The 22,718-nt window shown below is 53.9% G+C and overlaps 1 protein-coding gene across 6 annotated transcripts in view; it reads left to right on the top strand.

Annotated features, from left to right (window-relative positions):
• The first annotated feature begins 925 nt into the window (after positions 1-925).
• RAPGEF1 (Rap guanine nucleotide exchange factor 1) overlaps positions 926-22,718 on the top strand; it is a 133,219-nt gene continuing 111,426 nt past the window's right edge. For 5 of the 6 annotated variants that reach the window (XM_074331235.1, XM_074331230.1, XM_074331234.1 and 2 more), the window contains exon 1: positions 926-1,065. In XM_074331235.1, coding sequence (XP_074187336.1) covers positions 1,005-1,065 — 61 coding nt within the window. In that variant the 5' untranslated portion in view covers positions 926-1,004. The remainder of the gene's footprint in view (positions 1,066-22,718) is intronic. The other variant, XM_074331226.1, reaches the window with a different exon arrangement.

The following is a 22,718-nucleotide window of genomic DNA, read 5'->3' as shown; positions in this document are numbered from 1 at the left end:
TGGCCAGGTCAGCCCTGGCCTGGAGCTTCTGGGATGGCCTGGAGCGCTGAGTCCCGGGTGGGGTCAGGCCTAGGCCTGGCCATGTAACTCCACTAGCAGGGGCTGCTAAAATCCAGGACATAGGAGGAGGGATGGGTCCTGTGTCTTGGCATATTCTACGGGCCAGCATGGGGCTCTGAATCCTGGGTGGGTCAGTCTTAGGTTCTGTCATGGAGGCTAGAGTTTGGAAGGGGTACTGTGTCCCCGGTCAGGGAAGCATGCCAGGCTCTGGGCAGGGGAGGGCACTGAACCCTGGGCAGAGGGTGTCAGTCCCAGGCGCTGGTGTGGAGACTACAGGCCAGCAGAGGGTGCTGTGTCTGCGGTGGGAGAGTCAGGACAGTCTCCCAGCTGGCAGGGGGTGCTGCGTCCTGGTTGGGGTTAGTCTCAGGCCTTGGCTTGGAGACTCTGGCCTGCAGAGGATGCTGAGTCATGGATGATGGTGGAGTGGGGAGTGGGGTGTCAGTCCCAGGAGCTGGGGTGGAGGCTCTGCCCCGCAGGGTTGCTGGTGGGGCCGTCGTTCCTCGCCCTGGTGTGGAGACTCCGGGCCCGCAGGGGGCGCTGCGTCCCGGTCGGGAGGCGCAGGCCGGCTCCGGGCCGGCAGGGGGCGCTGGTCTCGTGGCGGCGCGGCGGATGCCCGGCAGGTGGCGCTCTGGCCGCGGCCCAGGCCCGGCGGGCGGCGGCGGCGGCGGCGGCGGCGCGGCGCCGGCTCGCGGGCCCCTGGAAGCGGCGGCGGCGGCGGCGGCGGCGGTGACGGCGGGACCGGAGGAGGCGGGGCGCGCGCAGCTGGCGGCTGGCGGCAGGAGCGGCGGCGGCTCCGGGCGGGCTGGAGCGCCGCGGGCCGAGCGCACAGGCCGCGGCCGGCGGAGCCCGCCATGCCGGCGCGGGTCTGAGGCGCGGCCAGCCAGGGCCGAGGCTAGCGGCGGCCGCGCCGGCCGGGGGCCCTGCAGCGGCCCGGCCCGGGCCCGATGAGCGGCGGCCTCGGCCTCCGGCGCAGCCCAGACATGTCCGGCAAGATCGAGAAAGCAGGTGAGGCGCGGCGGCCGGCGGTCCGGGCCGAGACCCCGGCCCGCGCCTGTGCCCGCGGGCGGCCGGCTTCACGGGGCGCGGGCCTGCGGGGGCGCCGGGGGCAGAAGTGAAACCGCGGCCGGGCCTGCTCGGGGCGCTGCCGGCCTCGCCTCCGGGGCCGTTTCGGGCGGCGGGCGGGCGGCGGGGGCCGCGCCGCGGGAAGTTTCGGACAACGGCTCGGACCTGGGGAGGCGACGCGGAGCCCTGGCCGCGTGTCCGAGTGGCGGCGACGTCCCGACCCCCGCCGGCGGTCTTTTCCACGGAGGGTCGAGCCGAGCCATAAAATGTCATGTCTACGAGCCCGACTTTGCGTTTAACCCGAGTGTCCACTCCGGTGGCTCCCAGGGGAGCGGGCGGGTGCGCGGCATCTCAGGGCTCGGCCGGGGTTCCCCCTGGGGTCCCGCTGAGGAGGCGCGGGCAGCGGGCGTGGGGCGCCGGCGGGGCTTGGGGCGCGTTGTGCGTCTCCCCGCACGTCTGTCCCTTTGTGTCCTCGGCGTCTGGGGGCTTCCGAGTACCCGGCGTGTGTCTGCTGGGGACAGTCTCCGAGGTGCAGCCCGGCCGTGCAGCTGGGCCGGGGTGAGTGGCCGGCAGCACCTGGCGCGCACCCTGGGGTCCGGGGGAGGCGGCTGCTGGAGGAGCAGCGCGGCGCGGCGTGGAGCCCTGCACGAAGGGCGCGCACCCGGCTGCCCCGAGGGTGGGTGGCATCGGCTTTGGAAGTCGTTTCTGTTTGCCAGGTTGAACCAGGATACTTTTCTGAGATGCGTCCCAGCAGGGGACCCAGAGGTCGCCTACGTTGCAGGCTGCAGTTTAAGCGCAGGAAGGACATTTTTGTAGCTTTTCAGGAGGGTTTTCTATATCCAGCTCTGTGCCGAGCAGAGCATCTTAAATGTAGGGCCCATTAGATGCTTGCAGCGTGTCTGTGAGACAGAGTATGGTTCTGGTTTTCAGGCTCGGGCCGTCCAGTGAGTTCCTGCAGGCCCCTCAGCGCGAGGGCGGCAGGCCGGGCATCGGAGGGCGGCAGGCCGGGCACTGGGGGGCGGCAGGCCGGGCACCGGAGGGCGGCAGGCCGGGCACTGGGGGGCGGCAGGCCGGGCACCGGAGGGCGGCAGGCCGGGCACCGGAGGGCGGCAGGCCGGGCATCGGAGCCGGCCCTCAAGAAGCCCAGTGCCTCCCTGGGGGGCAGGGTCCTGGCTTTCAGGTGCTGCTTCCTGGGTGCTCGTCTCACTGTTGTTCAGCCCCAGGGCCTTGACCACTGGCCACGAGTTGCATCCCTGCACATGTGCTGTTCCAGAAATATCTTGGGTTAATCTGTGAAGCATTTCTCAAGAACCCTTTGTGTCTCAAAGTGGTAGTCTTGGGAAACTTGGGGAATTTATTTTAAAAATAACATTGGCAGGGTACTGTTTGATTATTAGGATATGTTTGTTGTCAAAAACTTGACAACAGTGGAAAAGTAATAGGAGTGAAATGAAAAGCACCTGCCATCCCACGAGCTACTTTTGCAGAGCTCAGACCTCTCAGGAGGCGTTGAATTTTCATTTGCGTTCGTTATTCTTGGAGAGAGGAGGCCTAAGGCCAGTTTGTGTCCTTGGGCCTTCCCTGGACACCTCCTGCTAGGGGCTGTAGTCGGTGCAAAGAGCAGGAAGGGCCTGCCTTTGGAGAAGCTTGTCAGAGGGTGGGAGAGCCTGACCTAGCGTAACTCCTGGGCTGCCAGGCCGCACGCTGCTCTAACAGCCGTCAGGGCCCCCATCAGAGGGAGTGGGGAAGGCTCTGGACAGGACAGTGTTTGTGCTTAGCTCTGCGGAGAGAGGGTAAGGGAACCCCAGGTGGAGGTGGAGGTGGGGAAAGAGGGCAGAGTGGAAGGGGCTGACCAGCAGGCGCTCGGGACTCTCAGGAGGAGGGTGCATTTGGTGAGAGACGGCTAAGCCAGCAAGTTGTGAGAGGTCGGCAAGACCAGGGCTGGCCCGTCATGTGGAGCTCGCAGGAGGTCCGGCCTTCTGGTGTACGTCTTTTGCTGTGATTCACACACAACTGTCAGGAGATTGGAACATTCCTGGAGTGAAGGGTACACCTTCCTGGTGGTTTCTGCTGGTCATTATGCGTGGACTTCACTTTGCATTTCGACGAGCTTTCCCATTGGGGTTTTCTAAATGGGCCTGCTGAGTGTTTCATTCAAAGGAAGGGTCCTTAGGTGAAGTGGGACCCTGTTAGCAAGTGAATAGTCTGGTGAATCAGGAGACTGACTACCAGTAAACAGTCATTGTTACCGGGCTTTGCTAGTTTCTGTTCACTTGAAGCATCAGAATTGCTTACACGTGTTCACAATCTCTTCTCTGGACGTACAAGGAGGCACACTTGGGCTTCTCAGGGTTTAAGGAATCCAAGGGCTTTTGAGTATAAAAGGAAACTCCTTTGCCCGTCCTACAGCCCCGAGACTCTCGCACATTCTCCTGTCCTGATCCGTCCTTGGGGAGCAGCGGCCTCTTCGGGGGAGACCTGTTTGAGTCTGCCATGCTGCTCTTCAGCCCAGTAAATTATTCAGCAGCGCCTGGCTCCGGGTGGGGCCTGCGGGTCACGCAGACGGCCCTCCTGTGAGGCCTGGCCTTTCACAGGGACACAGAAAGGCAGGCCTCAGCCGTGCTGCTCCCGGGTCCCTGCTCCGGGCCTGATGGGGGACCAAGACGGGCTGGGTTCCAGAGGGTGGCAGACGGTCACTTGCCAGCTGGTTGGGGCCTGACCGGAGGAGGAGGGTTGAATTTGGAGGGCCAGGAAGGAGGTTGGGGTGGAGAGGGGCTTTTCTAGACTCCTTGGTGTCGTGCAGAGATAATGAGGAGATAGAGTGAGGGAGCCGGATGGATTAGGGGCCCCCTTGGGTGAGCTTGTGGGCACAACTGGCAAGGAGAGGCTAAGAGGGACCTGTTCTGGGGACCGGCATCAGGGGGAGATGTGTGCGGCTGCCCAGAGGCCCCTTTGGGGGCCAGTGGGCATGGTTGTGGTGCACCAGTTACGGTGCGTCTCAGCTGGCTCACGTTCACTCCCAGCAAACACGTGGCCGTGGGAGAGCTGATACCCACGTGTTCCTGGAGCTTGCGGACCTCTCTTGCTGTGAGTGAAGGTGACAGGCTGGTGGCTGTGGGCTGGATGCAGTCCCGAGGTATGTTGTGTTTGATCCACAAGTGCTCTTGAAGAGAAAAGGAAGAATTGGTGGTCAATATTTAAAACTCAGGAAATCACTCACCAATCTCAGGTTTCTGGTTCTCTTGAAAAAAACGAGAAGCTCTGGTAACTCTGAGTCCTCGTTCCTACAAGGCAGCTGTGGGCTGGCCCCCCACGCCCCGTGCCAGCCACATCACCCACTCCTGTTCCCCACTCGGACGGCTGCACTTGAGTTTACGTCCCCCTTCCTTGTTCACACTTGTTTGCTTTTCATCGGGACTTTGAAAGCTTTGCCCCATTATTTCATTGATTCGTTCCTTGATTGTCAGGCACTGTACGAGGCTCTGGGGAGCCAGTGGTGAACGCGGCAGAGAGTTGGGGGCACGGGCCGCTAGGAGGGATCACATTGGGCTTATGGTGGAGGGGGGTCGGAACCACCTCCACGAGGGATTGAGATCGAAAGTGAGGCATAGAGGCCGAGCCCAGTGAGCTGGGCGCAGCAGTGGGCGTACGGAGAAGGTGGCTTCAGTTTTGTTGGCTGTACTCATCAGAGCCTCAATTATTTGCTCATTCATTCCTTCCTTCCTTCATTCGCTCACTCGGTTCATTCATCAGATAGTTTATCCAGGCCCTTCTGAGGGGTTGGGGTTCTGGTCTTTGCCAGAAATCCTTGCCTCCTCAGCCTTCCCTTCTGTCCGGTGCAGACAATCAAAGTAGATGTCACAAAGGTGTGAATTGCACCGTTTTTGCTTTAACTCTCTCCCCCTGCTCTGTGTTCCCAGCGAACCAGTCTGTCTCGGGGTTTCATCACTTACGAACCCTCTGGCCAGCCCTGCAGGCTCCCTGCAAGGAGCAGGTGAAGGGGTGAAGGGGCGCAGGCTCGCCCAGCGCACCCACTGCCCAAGGGGGGAGGACATGTCTGAAGATGCTTTTATCATAAGTTAAGAAGAAAATTTACATTGAATGACTGTTTTCGTAGTAACTTTTGTTCTTGTGAATTTTCTGAGAACAGATAAAAAGCACCAGTATTGTCACATGAGGCTGCACATTTTTTGGCCTAGGAAAGAGTCCTTGTGGATCAGCAGTCACTGTATTTTGATCAATTTGAAACTCCTCTCAAATTTTACACTTCCTTTTTTTCCCCCCATTAGCAGTCTTTGTGGTCAAACTGTATCCAGTAGACAAACACAACATTTGTGTGGCACCTGGCAGTTACTCATTCACCGGCTCGTGCTGCACATACTGAGTCCCTCCTTGTTGGCAAACATTATGTGACGCCTCTCCCTGGCACAGCGCCCGCAGGAGGCTGCCCCTCCCGGGGTCACAGTCCAGGGTAGCAGCAAAACAGTCTGGAACATTCTGCAGTTTCCAATAGTTGCCGAATGCGTTGATGGGTGACCTCATTTCACGCAACTCTCACAATAGTCCTGAGGGCCGGCACAGGGCCGTAATCCCCATTCTGCACCTGAGGGCAGCTGAGGCCCAGGGAAGTCTGGTGGCTTGCCGAGGGCAGCCCTCGCGCAGGGAAGCGGGAAGGCTCAGCCTCCGACTCCCTGCTGCCCATTTCTGCCTTTACAGAGCGCAGCTCAGCCTCGCCTGTTGCTGGAGATACAGTAGCTTCCTATCTTCATTCTTGTTCATGCTGGTTTTCTTTTCTGATCTTCCTCCTCCCACCTCCCCCAAAAAAGAAAAAAAATCAGTGAAATTGAGGTCGGCCCAATGTGGTCTTTAGGCTGCACATGATGCTACTCATATGAATACCCTCAGCACTACTGTAAGGAGGTAAGAGCGCAAACAGGCTGCGTGTGTTTTTAAACACCAGCCACAGCAACCCCCAATGTTTCCTGGTCCCCGAGCAGCTGTTGGCCGAGGTGGTTTGAATGGGATTCCTTGTAGCCAACAGACCTGATAGGAGGCCTGTAAATAAATATGAGTCATGTATAAACTTGCAGAAAAATCATTTCCCAAATTAGCCCGGATTGGAGAATGCCTTGAACGCAGGGCTGGTCTTGCCTCCGTCCAGCTGAATGTGTCCCCGTTGCCATAATAAGATGACGCACTGGAAAGAGTAGCGGCCTGGTAACGCTGGCAGCTACTGCACCCACACGGCCTGCAACTGGGCGTCTGGCTGCCGGGACAGGTGTTGCTCTCTCCACCCACCTTGCCCCAAAGGCTGTTCCATGATTCAAAAAACAAAACCCACACTTTGTAAATTACTAAGGGATCTGTCGCCCTAGTTTGTGGTCCGTTGTTTTAGACCATTTGACTAATCGTCTGAGACCTGGCGTTGTTGTTGAGCGACTCTTTCCCCTTTCTGGGTCTCATGTTCTCCCCTAGAGCCATAAAGAGGAGGGACTCGAGTGCTTCCCCATTTTGTGTGGTTTTAAAGCAGCAGGTCCCTTTTTACCTACGAAGGACATCAGAGAATGGGTAATGGGGGCCACTCTGGGCTCAGTGAGTCCTCCCCGCTCAGCGATGGTCCCTCAGGCTCCTCCTTGGTCCTCCACCGAACACAGTGTGAAAACCCACTTCCTGGATGCGCTCAGCCTCCTCTACCCAACCCACTTCCTCCAGACCCTGCTTTCTCTTCCTCCAGCAGCCAGCAAATTCCATGGGAAGGCCTCAAATAAACACTCTGGGTACAGTGATATTGTGGAGCTCATTCAGAAACCAAAGCCCCGATTTCCTCTCTGCAAGTTACAAATCAACAAATACAGTCTTAACTGACCGCTGGCTCCTGAGGGAGGGTGCACGTCTGGTCCACCGTCCCATCGCTGCACCACGAACATAGTAGGTGCTCAATAACTACTTACTAATAGAAGGAGTGAATTTACTTCATATTATCACAAAATGAACTTAGGTTTCTGATTCCACGTCTCAAAATTGTCTTGAAATGGAGCTGATTCTGAGTTGCAAATCGCCTGTCAGGATGTCTCATGGTGACCTGGGAGCACGGGTCCTCTGCTCGGGGTGGTTAGTCGGGGCCTGTGTGACCCACGTGCACTGATCAGTGCAGTCTCCCAAAAATGGACGAGGACGCAGAGCTCCAGGTCCCAGCGCGCTGGCGACAGCCCTGGGCCCCGACACTGCAGCTGTGGGCAGCGCACCTTCCCCGACTGTGTAAATCCGGCGTGGGGGGAGGGGTGCAGGGCTGAAGCCCTCTTGGACGCGCATTTGTATCGAACAGTTGTAAGTTAGCCCTCGCCTCTCCCTGTTACTTTTCTCAGTTGGCCTCTGAGTGTCACTTACGGTGGGACAGGATCCCTGTTCCACCTGCTCTCTGTTGATGGAATGACTGTACAGCACACGCTGTCTCTGAGGGGCTGCGAGAGGGGGGCTGTTGGGGTTCTTCTGGTCCCCCCTTTCTTCTTTGTCAAGGGCTCAGGCAGCTCCTCCTCCTTTGCGAGCGAAGAGGCAGTGAGGAGACGTACCTCATGGATTAGAAACCTGGGACCTGTTGGTCCCAGCTCCTCTGTGTCCCCACTTTTTTCTTCCAGTCTGTCATTTGGAAGGTGGATGCTCGTTCTATGAGCCTGAGTCCTGACCTGCAGTCTGGTCTGCGTCCCCTTAAAGCGCCGTCACCGTTTCCTCACAGCCTACACCTTCCTTTCCCAGCAGAGCCTTCTTGCTTTTCACTGGCTTGCTGGCACCACACTCGTTTTACTGCAAATCCAATTTTGTCCTGCCTTTAAAGCACAGAAGAAATGGAGCTGCCAAGCGTAGGATGACGTGTGGCGCTTCCTGGGGCTGGGGACAAAGGGGCGGAGCTCAGGCATGTGCTCGTAGCTCTTCAAAAGTTAATGCCCTTGGTGTGGACTTGACGTCGGGGCTCCCAGACGCCCTGTTCACAGTGGCGGCAGCTCACGGTGTCCCTGAGCAGGACAGTGGTTCTGGCAGCCTGGGAGAAGGAGGGCGGCGGAAGTCCAGCGGAATGCGATGGCTCAGAATAGGCACTTAGCGGACCCCAAACAAGCAAACAAACAACACAAAAACCAAACAACCTCTCGTTGGAAACAGTGGTTGTATTTATTTGCTCGTAATGGGTAATCACATGGCCCTCTCTCCTTCGAGTGACTGGTTGTGACTAAATAGATGGATGATTGTGCCTGGGCCATGGAATAGGCTTCTCTTAAAGCCACCCCCCTTTCCTTTCAGTGAAAAATACACATACTAGTCATGGCTGACTTTCCGTCGGCGCTTGCCGCGGGCCGGTACCAGGCTCTGTCCTGGGTGTTTTCTGTGCGTGGCCTCGCAGCCCTCGCAGCAGGAGGTTCTCATTCTCAGAGGAGGAGACTGGGACACGGAGCCCCTCTTCTGTGTGTGGGACCCTGAGGCCCCGACCAGTAGAGATTGGCCTGTGGTCGTATTCCCAGTGGGGCCAAGCTAGGGCTAAAGCCCTGTCATCACTTCTCACTTATCCATGTTTTCAGTGGCTCGTTCCACTTGGGTAAAAATGAGCCTCCACATTTCCGAGGACCCCTCTACCATGGGAGGCGGCTGCTACACGAAAAGCGCCCCTTGATACCCCTGGCGGGGATGCCTCCCGGCCGCCTGGCTGCAGCTCCCTGGAGGGCCACGACGCCTGCTTCCTGCTGGGTGACCTTGGGCACATTGCTTGATCTTTCTGGGCCTCTGGTGCCTCTGTTGTATTCTGACATGTGACAGACCCATCCCAGAGCCCTTTCTAACACCGATTCTGTGTGCGTGTCGTCTGCGGTGTACAAGGGGCAGTCGGGCTGCACTGGGATGTTCTGTTGTTTTTTCATGGCACTCGTGTTGCTTGGCACTGAACTATTCATCATCACAATAAAACTTACCCAGTCCTTCAGAGCTTTCAGAATACGTACAGACATGAGGGCTTTTGCTGCTGTTTTAGGTTTTGTTCTTTTGTTTGGTTAGCATAAGGTGCTGGAATGGCGCAGCATTTTTTCCCAGTGAGGAGGGTGACAGCTAACGGTTGTTGAGTGCTTCCTACGTGCCAGGCCCTGTGCTGGGAGCTTTGCCTGCAGACACCTGTGTGAGTTAATTAGCTCTATTCGTATAAGAGAAATGGCAGGTATTGTGCCTGTCTGACAGCGGAGGAAAGGGAGGCAGCAGGAGGGGAAGGTCATGGGCCGAGTGAGAAATAGAGCGAGTCGGGGAACTCGGATTCCCTCTGCCTCCTCGGTGTGCGTCCCCTGGTCCCCAGGACAGTCCTGGGCTGGTGCTGGTCCACTACCGAGCTGGCTGGAGGCCCCCTCATTGTCTGGTTGGAGCCTGTGCTGGCCTTCCCCTGGGGCTTTCCAGCCTCTGCACCACCGTTAAGATGACTCCACAGTCTGTCCATAGAGTTATGATTTATGAAGCACCTCTGGTTTCTCAGTTGCAGCGGCGGCCTAAAAAGTGCATTTGCTGAAAAGATTGTATAGGAACCCGCTTTGGATGTGAACAGTGGAAAGTGGCCCTTAGTTAAAATAGCTCCACCCACCCACCTACCCACCCACTCGTCTGTCCATTCACACAACATTGGCTGCGAGTGTGCTGAGTGCCAAGCAGCCTGCCAGGGCGGTGGAGGGTGCTGAGAAGATGAAAGGCATCTGTGCCCTTAGGGAGTTGACAGTCTGGCCACCGCCTGTTCTGTGTGCAGGAGACTTTGATCTAGGCTTTCGTACTTTCCTTGAAGCTCATCCACGTTGGAGGCAGCTTGAGCGCAGGCTGGAGGGCAGGAGACCTGCCTGGGGGCCCTGGGTGGGGACTGAGAGTGTGGGCTGCCGAGTCCCAGAGCTGTGCGTTTGGATCCCAGTGGTCCGTGGAACAGTGTGGACTGTTGGGCAAGTCGCTTTGCCTGTCGAAGCCTCAGTTCCTTATGTGTAAAATGAAGACAATCCTAACAGTGCCTGCCCCGTGGTGCTGGGAGGATTTGAGGAGACATGCACAGGAAGCATCTGGAAACGTAAGACTCGGTGAACTTAGCGTTTGTTCCTACCGAATGTCCCTTGCTGCTCTGAAGTCACCATTTCTTTAAAAATGGACATATGGTAAGTGAAATTCAGACCTCAGCACTTACAGAATGGGAGGTCTCTGGTTATGGAGGTACAGTTGACCCTTGAACAATGCAGGTTTGTACTGCACAGGTCCACTTATGGGGTGTGATCGAAAAATACGGTGAATGTTTAAAAAATGTTATTACAGCAATTACACATGGCCATTATCCCACTCAAAATACTCCCCCCCCCACTTCAAACACACTTACCCCATCGTTCTTGCCACTTTCTGAAGCAGCTCTGGAAATCCTCTTTCGTGAGCGTTTTACTTCATCCTCCATCATGACAGCGCTCCGTGTGACACTTCACTTCTGGTACAGCAATTTCTGTCAGATACAAACATTACAGTGTGTCCTCATCCACCTTATTCACCAGATCTGGCACCGGGCGACCTCTGGCTCCTCCCCAAAGTCAAAATGATTCAGGACATCGAGGCAGCCACAACAGCGCAACTGAAGACACTCACGAAAGAGGACTTCCAGAACTGCTACCAAAAGTGGCACAAACAATAGGATAAATGTGTTCGAAGTGGGGGGGGGAGTATTTTGAGGGGGAATAATGGCAGTGTGTATTTTACTGTAATAAAGTTTTTAATTTAAATATTCACCGTATTTTTTTTATCATACCATGTCATATATGCAGATTTTTCTTTTTGCAGGATTTTTTTCAATAAATGTAGTCATGCGCCACCTAAAGATGGAGATGTGTGAGGGATGTGTTGTTAGGTGATTTTGTCGTAGTGCAACCATCACAGAGTGTGCTTTCGCAAACCTAGCTGGTCTGGAGCACTACACACCCAGGCTGTGTGGGACACCAGCGTTGTCTGTGCGGTTTGTCATTGACCGAAATGTCATGAGGCGTCACATGACTGTACTGTCACTGTATTTTCTCTTATGATTTTCCTAATAGCCTTTTCTCTAGCTTACTTTATTGTAAGAATACAGTGTAGAGTACATATAACATTCAAAATGTGTGTTAATTGACTTCATGTTATTGGTGATGCTTCTGGTCAGCAGTCGGCTATTAGTAGTTAAGTTTTTGCAGTCAGTATACTGTTACGCTCGGATTTTCGATTATACAGGGTGGGGAGTCCATGCCCCTAACCCCTGTGTTGTTCAAGGGTCAACTGTATTTCCTTTCAGGTCTCTCTCTCTTACATTTGAGAAAGTGGAATTCCAGGGAATGGATTTTTGCAACTAAATAGTGAACCTCCACAGAGATCATTTATGGGAAGAGAATGGCATTTCATTTCAGCTGCACATGTGGCCCCAGCGTGTGGAGGTAGCGGGAGGACAGTCCTGAAATATTCTTTTTAAGTCTGTCTGAAGGCAATGGCCTGTGCTCATGGTGGCGGCATGTCTCAGAGCCAGAGCAGAGCTGGTCGCTGACAGGTGTATTTTTGCTCCATCCCAAGAGATACCGCCTCAGTTCCTCTTTGCAGAGGTGCCTCTCAGGATTAGTGCGCCGTCTTTGTTCAGCACTGAAGGTGAAATGACCACAGTACGCGGCTTTTGCCCTGGGACACTTAACAAACCAGCAGCCATTCAAGGTCCTCGCGTATAAGTAGCTTACAAAGTGTGTGGGACGCCACAAGTGGGGTGATTTTAGACCCTTTATTTTCCCCCCATGATTAATGTTAAGATAAATTCAGAAACCCTAACGCATTGTTCTGAATCTTCCTTAACCTGTGCTCTCATGGGCTTCTCTGCTGTTTGAAAGTAAATGTGTGTAGTCTCTGCAAGTTTGTCAGTGCAGCTACCGTGTTTCCCCGAAAATAAGACCTAGCTGGAGAGTCAGCTGAGCTGTAATGCGCCTTTTGGAGCAAAAATTAATATGAGACCCTGGTCTTATGTTATATGAAACCCGATCTTATAGTAAAATAAGACCGGGTCTCATATTAATTTTTGCTGCAAAAGACGCAGTAGAGCTGATTGTCCGGCTAGGTCTTATTTTCGGGGAAACAGAGTAGCTCAAAACACAGGGCTGTTTACACAGAGACCAAAGCCCAGTCAACCTTTTTCATTTCCTTTAATCATTTGGTCCTGGAGCTACAGAACCTCTCACTTAATTAGCATAACAACACTAATTTGTGCTTCTGCCTCAGCTTGTCCACAGCACCTTACAAATATTCTCTGAGCTCATCAGAAAACCAAAAGCGCAGATCAAAAGCATGCTTTCTTTCTTGCATGATCTATCCTTTTTTTTCCCCTGCTCGCGAGGAGCTGTCTCTATTAATTACCCTAAACGTGCAAGGTTGTAGAGTGCACTTTTCAGATTTGACCGAGATGGGAATTGGGCCTGGGAGCCAGACTGCGTTTCAGCCCCGTGTGGCCGAGTCCAAAGTTCCATGGTCCCAGCTTGGGGGGTGCAGTGCCCTGGACTGAGCTCACCCTGGGGCACATGTGAGTCTGTCGCCAAGAACGCTCGGAACTGTGGCACCTTTGGGCGATGGAGAGCGAGCTGGCTCGAGTGTCTGGCACCGCCCCAGACCCACTGTGTCCTCTGAGGCCGTGCCCCGTCCCTCCCTGGGCCTGGAACCTGGAGCAGTGTTCCTGAGCGCTTTCAAGAGCCTGAGGGCTTCGTAGGATCTGCTGGAAGCTCCTGGGACTCTGTCCCCAGGGAGAAAGATGCATTTATGTGTCTCTATGGTTCTACCAACTCTGAATTCCTGCTACTGTGTGATAAATAATAATTTGCAAACACCCCACGTCTTGGAAAGCTCAGATGGAATCTTAGGTATCTGAAATGATCAGGATTTAGTTTCTCCTGATTCATTTAGACTTGGGTTCAAGTGACAGCCAATAATTATACATTCCTGGAGCTTTATAAGGATTTCATGAGACGATGTTTATCAACTGCTTAGCATAGTGCCTGTGTGAATCCAAGGAGAAGCCTTTCCCCTTCTGCATGGGAATCTTTAAAAACGTACCTACAGTAAAACTGACCCTTTTTTGGCTGTACAGTTCTCTGAATTTTAACTCAGCTGTAGATTTGTGTAACCACTACCACAGTCAGGACTGAGACCGAGTCCATCACCCCAGGGGGGAAAAAACTTGCTATCCCTTGGTAGTCAGACCCTTTCCCCACCCCTGGCTCCTGGCAAGCATTAATCTGTTTTCCATTCCTATAGTTTTGCCTTTTCCAGAATGTCATAGAGTGTGCAACTTGTGGAAATGGGCCTCTTTTTCTCAGGACGCTGCCCCTGAGATCCACGAAGTTGTTGTTTTCCTATTGGCAGTTTGTTCCTTTTCATAGCTGAGTGGTATTTCACTATGTGGACATAATCACGTTTATCTGCATAGAATTTGACCTTGGTTAACTAGCGCTGTTTCTTGGAAATGGATAAAGATGGCATTTGACCAACAAAAACAGCCCAGCGTAAAAACTTGACTAGACATCTCCAGAGAAGACACACAAATGGCCAATAAACACATGAAACAATGCCCAACATCAGTAGTCGTTAGGGAAATGCAAATCAGAACCACAGGGAGATCCTGCCTCACACCCATTGGTGGCTACTTAAACACACACACAGAAAATGACAAGTGTTAGAGAGGACGGGTAGAAATTGGAGCCCTTGTGCACTGTTGGTAGGAATGGAAAATGGTGCCGCCACTATGGAAAACGGTATGGCGGTTCCTCAGAAAATTAAAAACAGATCTACCACATGATGCAGCAATTCTACTTCTGAGTACACACCAAAGAGAAATGAAAGCAGGGACTCAAACAGATATTTATTTGTGCACTCAAGTTCATGGCAGCATTAGTCACAGTGGCCAGAAAGTGGAAGCAACCCAGGTGTCCATTGATGGGTGATGGGTAGAGAAATTGTGGTCCGTACACACGAGTACAATGAGTGTTCTCCAGCCTTAGGAAGGAAGGAAAGCCTGCCACCTGCCACAGCCTGGGGGGACCTCGAGGACATTATCACAAGTGAAATATGCCAGCCACCCAAGGACAAACACGGCACTGCTCTGGCATGAGATACCTAAGAGTAATCAAAACCACAGGGACAGAAGTAAGTAGCGTGGCGCTTGCCAGGGGCTGAGGGAAGGGAGAATGGGGAATCATTGTTTAACGTTTAATTAATGTTTAAGTTCCGTTTTGCAAGACGGAGAGTTCTGTGGTTGGATGGCAGTGACAGTAACACAACAGTCTGGAGGTACTTACTACCACTGAACTGTGCACTGAAAATGGTTAACATGGTAAATGTTATGTTATGTGTATTTTACCACGATTTGTAAAAATGTACCATGGATAACATTTTTCAATATTTACATAATCATTTAATCTTACATATCTTAATACAATAAACTACTCGTATATTAAAACAGTAAGAACATAATGGCACATGGCAGCTATTACCGGGCACTGATGCTTGTGGTAAAATGACCTCTGGTTTAGTTAATTATGCTGGGGGCGCTGCAGATGGGTCACAAGTGTGATGATGGGACACCATACTTAGCGCCTCCTTGAATGAAGTCACTCTTGTCATTAAGCACGTCCCTCGAGGGCGCCTATTGGCTGCTGTGGGGCGGGAAGCTTTAAGCAGGGTGGATCCCAAATCCACCGAATTGACCTTGGACCCCAGCTTCTCGGCTGTGCTGGGCCCCGTCAAGGACCCTCACAGAGGGGACTGCCCAGCGCTGCCCTCTGGCAGCCTTTGCTTCCGGCCTGTATCCGTCTCCAGAGATCAGTGCCAGGAGTGCTGCAGCTTGGCACCGAGGGGGTGCTTGGTGCGTGGCAGCTGTTAATGAAGACTGTGAGTCCTTGGGCTTCCGGGGGAGACTGCCTAGACCCCACCGTCAGCACTCACTCAGAGCTGACGTCACAGGTGGCATTTACTCCAGCACTGCTTGGCAGGGTTCCAGGCTATGGCCACGTTCATGAGAAGGTATCATTGACATGGGGGAGGGGCGGAGAGGTTGATCTCTGGAGAAGCAAGATCAAGGCTTTCTCTCAAGATTTACAGGCCGAGCGAGCAGACGGCCCTGCCTGGTCGAGATTGTCCCGGGAGTGTCATTACCACCCCTCTATGAATCTGGGATGGTAGGCGGTTACTGTTTTGTTTTGTTTTGTTTTTTTGATACCATGGCACCCACACATGTAAGACATGTTATTGATTTAATACTTCTCAGGAAACAAAGAAAATGGAATACATTAGCAAGGTGGATATACACTGCTTCCAGAAGTTAAACTGAAGAAATACGCATCTTAGCATCAGGGACTACAGTATGAAACGTGGATTCATTCTTCCAGCTGGTTTCTTGAGCACCTGCTGTGTGCGGTTGGCGGCGGGAGGTGCTGGGGACATGGGGACCAATGAGCCAATGCTCCTGCTCTCGTGGTGCTCGCTGCGATGTGCCTGAGCTGTCTCCCCCAAGCGGGGCCCGGCCTTTGATTGTATTGTAGAGCCCGACTCTGGAGTTTGGCTTCTAACGGAGCTCTGTGCTAGCCTCAGCTGCATGTCTGGACCCCAGAGGAGAATTATTTTGAGGACCACTGTTCATACATAGACTGACAGGTGGGGTGATAATCACGCAGCCCAGCTTTCTCCTGCAGGCGTGGCATCATTGCTAATAGCGCCCTGCCCGTCACTCTCACAAGTGCCTTGGTTTGGATGAGAAAACACCGAGGGAGGGATCGTGTACAACTACCGAGTTCCACAAATTCATGTTGGTGAGAGTCTCGCTTTGCCGGGAGAGCTAACTCAGGACTGTGCGGCCTGCCCAGCGCAGGCCCAGCCCACAGAGGCCGCAGGGGGCCCCGAGTGTGGGTTTGGTCCCATTCCCCTGTGGGCATCTGCCACTCTGTGTGCTCTGCTCACTCAGCTCATGGAAGCATCAAAATCTGGGACAGTTTGGTTTAAACAACAATAAACATACATACAACAACCAAGTTTTTCCTTAGGATCAAACGTTGTTTTCCTTAGCATAGAAATTAACCTGATCTTAAATTCATTTTCCTTGAAATGGCTGGAAAGGAGATGAGTGTTTGTGTCACGTCTTATAGAGAAAGTTGGAAAAACAATTAATTATATAGGAACTCTAGTCTGGGTTAAGTGGGACAGAGATTTTGTTTTTCTTGTTGCTATAGAAAAAAGTGTGGATGAGGGTCGAATTTTTGTAAGAAGTTTCTTTTTTATTCAAGGGATATAGTTGATGTTTAGAAAAAACAGCCGGAAAGACAGGTTAGGGAGCTTTGTGTGTATGACAGATTGGTAACTTGCAGCCTGTTGTGTTAGCAGGATTGATGGCAGGGTCATCTGGGGCCAGGTGGCCCGTGTCCTGAGGACCTGCTGGGTAGCCCAGATGCCGCCCGCCTTCTCCAGTGGGTCTCAAGCTTGGCACCCGCTTCTGACTCAGGAGTCTGGGCTTGGGCTGAGAATTGGCATTTCCAACAAGTTCCCAGGTGCCGCTGCTACAGGTGGGGTGGGCGAGTGGGGTGGGGGGTAACGTGTGCAGCGGAGCCTAGGGCTTGCCCTACAAAGTAGCCCTTGGAGGGGCGGAGCGGGAGGAGGGGTGGTAGCAGGGAGGGTGTAAACACAGCTTCGTGCCCTGCAGCCAGCAGCCCTGCTGCTCAGACTGAGGCTCATCAGCACCGCACCCAGGTGACAGTGGCCTCATGTGACAAGGACAAGAGTAGGCCCAGAGGGTTCATGTGAGTGGCAAAGCTGGCGTGTGGGGGAGCTGGGCTGAAGCCGCTCCCCAGAACTGAAGCAAACCCTCCTGAAGTGGTTCAGTGGCCCTCAGACTAAAGACGATGTGAAAACAAGCCCACGGGAGTGAGAAGAGAAGGACGGTGTTGTCACTTCTGCTGCCAGTGCTCGTGGGAGCAGCATGATCCAGATGAGGGGAGGCAGCGGCCTGCTTAATTAGCTCGGACAGGAAGGCGGCCGGAAGAGGAGCAGTTGTGGAGAAAACTCTCTGATGAAGCGGAAACTAAATGCATATTGTGCCTTGGGATATTAGCTAATTAATTAGGTTGATGTATCAGCCATCACGATTAGCAGGACGTTTTATTTTTTTTTTAACTTTTTTTTTTTTTTTAGATTTTTCCTCAGGAAGGGGAATAGGACTTTATTGGGGAACAGTGTGTACTTCCAGGCCTTTTTTCCAAGTCAAGTTGTTGTCCTTTCAGTCTTAGTTGTGGAGGGCGCAGCTCAGCTCCCAGTCCAGTTGCTGTTGTTAGTTGCAGGGGGCACAGCCCACCATCCCTTGCAGGAGTCAAACCAGCAACCTTGTGGTTGAGAAGACACGCTCCAACCCTCTGAGCCATCCGGGAGGCAGCTCAGCTCAAGGTGCCGTGTTCAATCTTAGTTGCAGGGGGCGGAGACCACCATCCCTTGCGGGAGTCGAACCGGCAACCTTGTGGTTGAGAGCCCACTGGCCCATGTGGGAATCGAACTGTCAGCCTTAGGAGTTAGGAGCATGGAGCTCCAACTGCCTGAGCCACCGGGCCGGCCTCTAGCAGGACATTTTAAAACTTAGCATTTAGAACTTGAAGACCAAAGTCTAAAATTTAAATTGTTTCAAGTTGTACAGTATTCACTTTAGTACTTTGAAAACATGGTGGTAAATGTTTACAAGCATCTTCTGAATTGTCCTCACGTGTGAGTGTTCTCGTAATGTGTGGACACATCCACCTCAGCCCGCCTTTTCTGCATCCTCTCTCTCTTCCAAACTCTCTCAACGTTGGGACGTCCTACGGCTGAGTCCTCTGATCTCTTCCTAGGTGGTCTAGTCCCTTGTCTTGAAATGCCGTCTAAATACTGGCCATCCCCAGATGTGTAGTAAGGCCCTGAACTCGCCCCGGCGCCAAGGACTGCCCACGCACACCTCCACGTGAGGTCGTGAGCGTTCACACGTGCCGTGGTTCTCCCCCTCGCCCCTGCCTGCCTGGCTCCGCATCACCGAAAATAATGCCGTTTTGACCTAGATGTTCAGGCTCGGAAACCCTGGAATCACCCCCGACTGCTCTCACAGCCCACATCCGATCCATCAGTAAGTCCTCAGATATAGCCGGACTTCGATCACTGTCAGTGCCTCTGCTGACACTTCCTCCAGGCCACTGCCATCGTCCCCGGACCTCACGGTACCCTCCTTGCTGGCTTCTTGGTTTTCATTCTTGCCTCAAAATTGCGTAGTCTTCATTCAACCCCCAGTGTGTGAATTAGATCAAATTAGACCTGTTCAAAATCATCCAAGTGGTTTTCCGTTACATGGGGAATAAAATCCAGTCTTCCCCGTGGCCTGTGGCAGGCACCCTGTACTCTGACCCTGCCTCGTTCTTACCACTGTCCCCGGCTGCTGTCTGTCAGCCACACGGGCTTTTGAGCTTCTCCTCCAGGTGTCCTTGGAATATTCAGGGGCACCCCTGCCTTCCCTCTACCTGGAACGGTCATTCCCCGGGTGCTGTAGCAGTACGTCTCTGAGAGCCGTCGTCAGGAGCCTGGGTTCAGCTAGGCCCCCTCCCGCTGCTTACTGGTGTGTGTGACCGTGGGGAAGTCGCTCACCCCTCCTGCTCTTAAAAATCAGTTTTCTCATTGACAGAACGGAGCGGTGTAGGGTCGTGAGTTCACGTGTGGGGAGCCCTTAGGTCCTAAGTGGGGACGAGCTGTTCTGGGTGCGTGTAGCCCCCTGACTCCTTTCGGGTCTCTCTTCACACGGCACCCCAGGGAGGCCGTCTCTAACCATGGCCCCAAGTAGCACTGGCAGCACTTTTCTCTCCACACTGTCCCCTAGCCCCAGCCTTTTGTTTTGTTTTTAACGCGGTGTTTACTTGCTCCTTTTATATGATCTTCACCCTTGTTAGGCAGTAAGCTCCTTGTCAGCTGCTGTTTCACCAGAGCCCGGAAGGGGACCTGGCACAGCGTTGGAGCTCACTGTGCGTGGATGAAAGCACACATTGGCTGTGGGCTCAGCCTCCTAACGGAGAGGGGTGTGCGTCCTAGGAAGCTCGGACAGCACAGCTAGTTAGAGGCCATAATTCGTCAGTTGCTTAGTCAGGTTGGGTGAGGGTCTCTGGAGGGTAGGAGCTGTAAAGCGCAGGAGGCAACATCCTGGAGGCGCTGGGGGTGGGTGCGAGGGGTGGGAGCCTTTCCCCAGCGAGGGCCTACTCTTCGGACACTGTCGTGGCCCCAGCAGAGTAGAGATTGCGGGGCCCCTTGATGGTTGCCCATAGAGTCTGCTGGACCGTTGCTTAGCTGGAGAGGAGGGAGGTGAGATGCAGGCAGGCAGGCAGGCAGGAGTGGGCTTGGGCATGGTATCGAGTCTGGCCCAAGAAAAGGCCCCTGAGTGGGGAATGTGGGGAGGGAAGGTGGGAAAGGTCGCTTGGGGGGCTAGACTCCCAAAGGCCTCGAATGCCGGTCCCGGCACTGGAGCCGTCCCCCTGTAGGTCTTCCAGGAAGCATCAAAAGTTTAAGTGTTTGCCACACATATTTAGACATTCCCGCGAGGAATCTGAATATCATGAAATATGTGGCAGAGGAGAAAATCACTATTTTTGTTCACTTAAAAAAAATAGTTCCTGTCTCTCAATTCCAGGTGGAATTGATAAAATTAGAGGCACGGGCTTTCTCCCTCTCATGTCTGCAGGCTAGATTTAGGTCTTGGCCAGTGCTGACTTTGAAAAGAACAACAAATAAATAGCTTCTTCAGAAGGCTGCATGCTGACTTAGCAGCGAGGGCTCTGCCTGGTGTGGCCTTCCTTTAGTGAGGGGACCAGCCTTGGCCTCTAGTCCCCAAAAACCCAGACACTGTCTCATGGGGCTGCCTTGGAATTTGAGGGGCTGGTTTATCTGAGCCCCATAAGGTGCAGGTGAGGTTAGACCCCAAGAAAGACTGACTGGCTGACCTCACAGTTGTTTCTGTGGAGTGTCCCTTCTGGGCCTACCTGGCCAGGGAAACAGAGCTGCCTTGTTTGGGCCACAGTGTCAATATTCAGGGAGGAGGAGCTCGTTGTTGTTGTTGACACACCCCTGCCAGAGGAAAACGAGCTGTGGAAAAACACCAGACCGGGAGTCAGTGTGTGGGTTCTCTGGCCTGTGTGGAGCCTTGGGGAGATGTCTTTCCCTCCCTGGGCTTCAGTTTCCTCATTTCAGAGCGAGAGGGTTGGACTAGCCTCTGTGGTTCTTAACCTTTCGGAACTCTTTGAAACTTGGATCAAACGCCACGGACTTCTTGGAAGAACGAACACACGCGGTTTGGCCAGCGCGGGAGGAGCCCCCGATGCCCATGAGACGAGGCCTGGCCTCCAGGCCCTGCCCCCGTCGGCCCCACCGCCCCCATTCACGGATGTCCAGCTACGCAGGGCCTTTGCACATGCTGCTCCCGCCCAGAATGCTCTTCACCCCTTCGCTTGGTCACCTCCTTGGTCAGCGTCCCTCGAGCCTCACCCTTGCCTGACCCCCAGATTAGATGAGGTCACCCTGCTAGACGTGCTCCCCTCGCCTGATCACGGGGGTAACTGAGTGATTCTTGTGCGTGTTTAAATCGTACTTGCCGCAGCCGTGACATTCCGAGACTCATAAGTGCGTCTGTGAGTGTGTCCTAGAGAAGCCCCGTCTGTGCTTCCTGTGACACGCTCACTGTGGGAGAGGTGCCTTTGCCTTCGATGATTTCCTCCGGGGCTGGCCAGGGAAGTCACTTCAAAGCAGGGTCTTTTCGGTGTCAGAAGACTGGCCCCGACTCTCTGCCTCTGCTCTGCTGGGCCTGACCTCCAGGCTGGTTCTCCTTTGTTTATGTTCTGGACTGGGCTGGAGCTCCCACTTGGAACATTCCCACAGTGCTTGGCGCTTCCTCGTATTGTTGTGCTTTTCTCTGGAGGGGAAGTGACCAACATCAGACTTTCCTCCCAGCAGACAAATTCAACGCACAGAGCCTGTGTCAGCTACTGGGCACGGCCGGAGAGCCCTCTGGGGTCTGCGGACACATTACGGGGATCTGAGCCCTCATTTCTGTCTTAATCTGCCCCAAGAAGTGAGCTGCGCCTCGCAGGGCTCCCTGACTCAGTTTCTGGTGAAGCCAGCAGTGTCTTGCGTGGAGGAGAGGGCTCTCCGTAAAATGTTCCAGACGCCGGCAGCCACAGTGTTACCCCCGCTATACATCACTTTCCACAGTCAAAGTATTACCGCGCTGCAAGTGCAATTGTGTTTTATCTGCACGGAGGGAATGAGCTATTTGCCGGAACGTTGCAGTGGCTCTTACTGTGATGTGGGGGGGGAAATCCCTTGCAAGGGTAAAGATTTTTCTTTATTGTATCTACCATTGGATGTTCATATATAATGAAATAATAATAAATAGCAACAGTAGCTATGCTTTTACCAGTATCTGCTGTGTGAGAGCGCTTTTTAAACATCACAATTAACCTTTAAACTGCCCTGTGAAGTAGGAGGCAGAGCAGTGCACGTTTTACCCAGGTGCAAGTCAGGTCCCGGAAGTTCAGCTCCTGTCCCAAAGGTGCCCTGCTGGGACGTGCCGCATGGAGATTCCACCCAGGGTAGCCGCCCTTGAAAGCCAGCACCTTCCCACTGCTCTCCTACGTCCTCTGGTCACAAGCAAGCGGCTCGCAGATTCCTAGCCGAGGAGAAGAATTCTAAGTGTGTTGTGGCCTTGACGCCCCCATGCCATCCGTGCAAGGGGGCGGGGTTGCTGGAGAAGGCGACCGTGCCCGTCTGTCTCCTGAGGCCCCACCACCGTTCTGTGAGTTCGTCATTTGGGGCTTGTGACAGTGATGCCTCCAGGGGGAACGTGACATCGCGGTCAAATACAGGCTGATTGAAAGTAGTACACATGTCACAGCATCCTGGAAGCATCTGTGGGGGACACGGGCGTGCGTTGTATCAGTCGTGAGAGCGTTGTCCCAGGGTCTCCCTGCCCCCTGGGGACTGTGAGCGTGTTCACCTTTGGGGATGACTCTGAAAGACATTTTCCACACTGGGAATCGGTGAGGCTTTCTTCAGAACAGGCTGTTCTGTGGGTCTTCCTCACCCCCAACCAGTACACATTTGAATCATTTTGGGAGGCCAGGATCGCCTGAGAAGCGGCTGGACCATGGGGTCCTCCTTTCAAAGCTGTTCTCTCAAGGAAATTTCTCCTTTGTTTGGAAGGTTCATTGGTAAATTAGCTGGGATGCATTTTCTCATGGAAACAGTTAGGAATGTGGGCGCCCCCAGCTAAGAAATGGCAGGCCTGGCCCGGAACCCCGCTTCCCCAGCTGTGTGTGCCCGGGCCTATGAGGCGCTGACCCAAACATGGTTCCTGACCTCAGGGGCTTTACAGGCTAACGGGGGAAAAAGGTACAGGTGAGCCTCCAAGGCCGCGGAACAGCCTGAGCTGAGGGCTGGGGAGGGGGATGAAACAGGGCTCCGCAGACCAATGCCTGGCTCTTGCCGAGAGGAGAGTTTATTTATGAATTAAAAAGTCTGGTTAACGC

The sequence above is a fragment of the Rhinolophus sinicus genome, linkage group LG04, assembly GCF_036562045.2.
Source record: "Rhinolophus sinicus isolate RSC01 linkage group LG04, ASM3656204v1, whole genome shotgun sequence".
NCBI lineage: Eukaryota > Metazoa > Chordata > Mammalia > Chiroptera > Rhinolophidae > Rhinolophus > Rhinolophus sinicus.
Note: the sequence above shows the minus strand (reverse complement) of the source record. Positions and strands in the feature narration are given on the sequence as shown.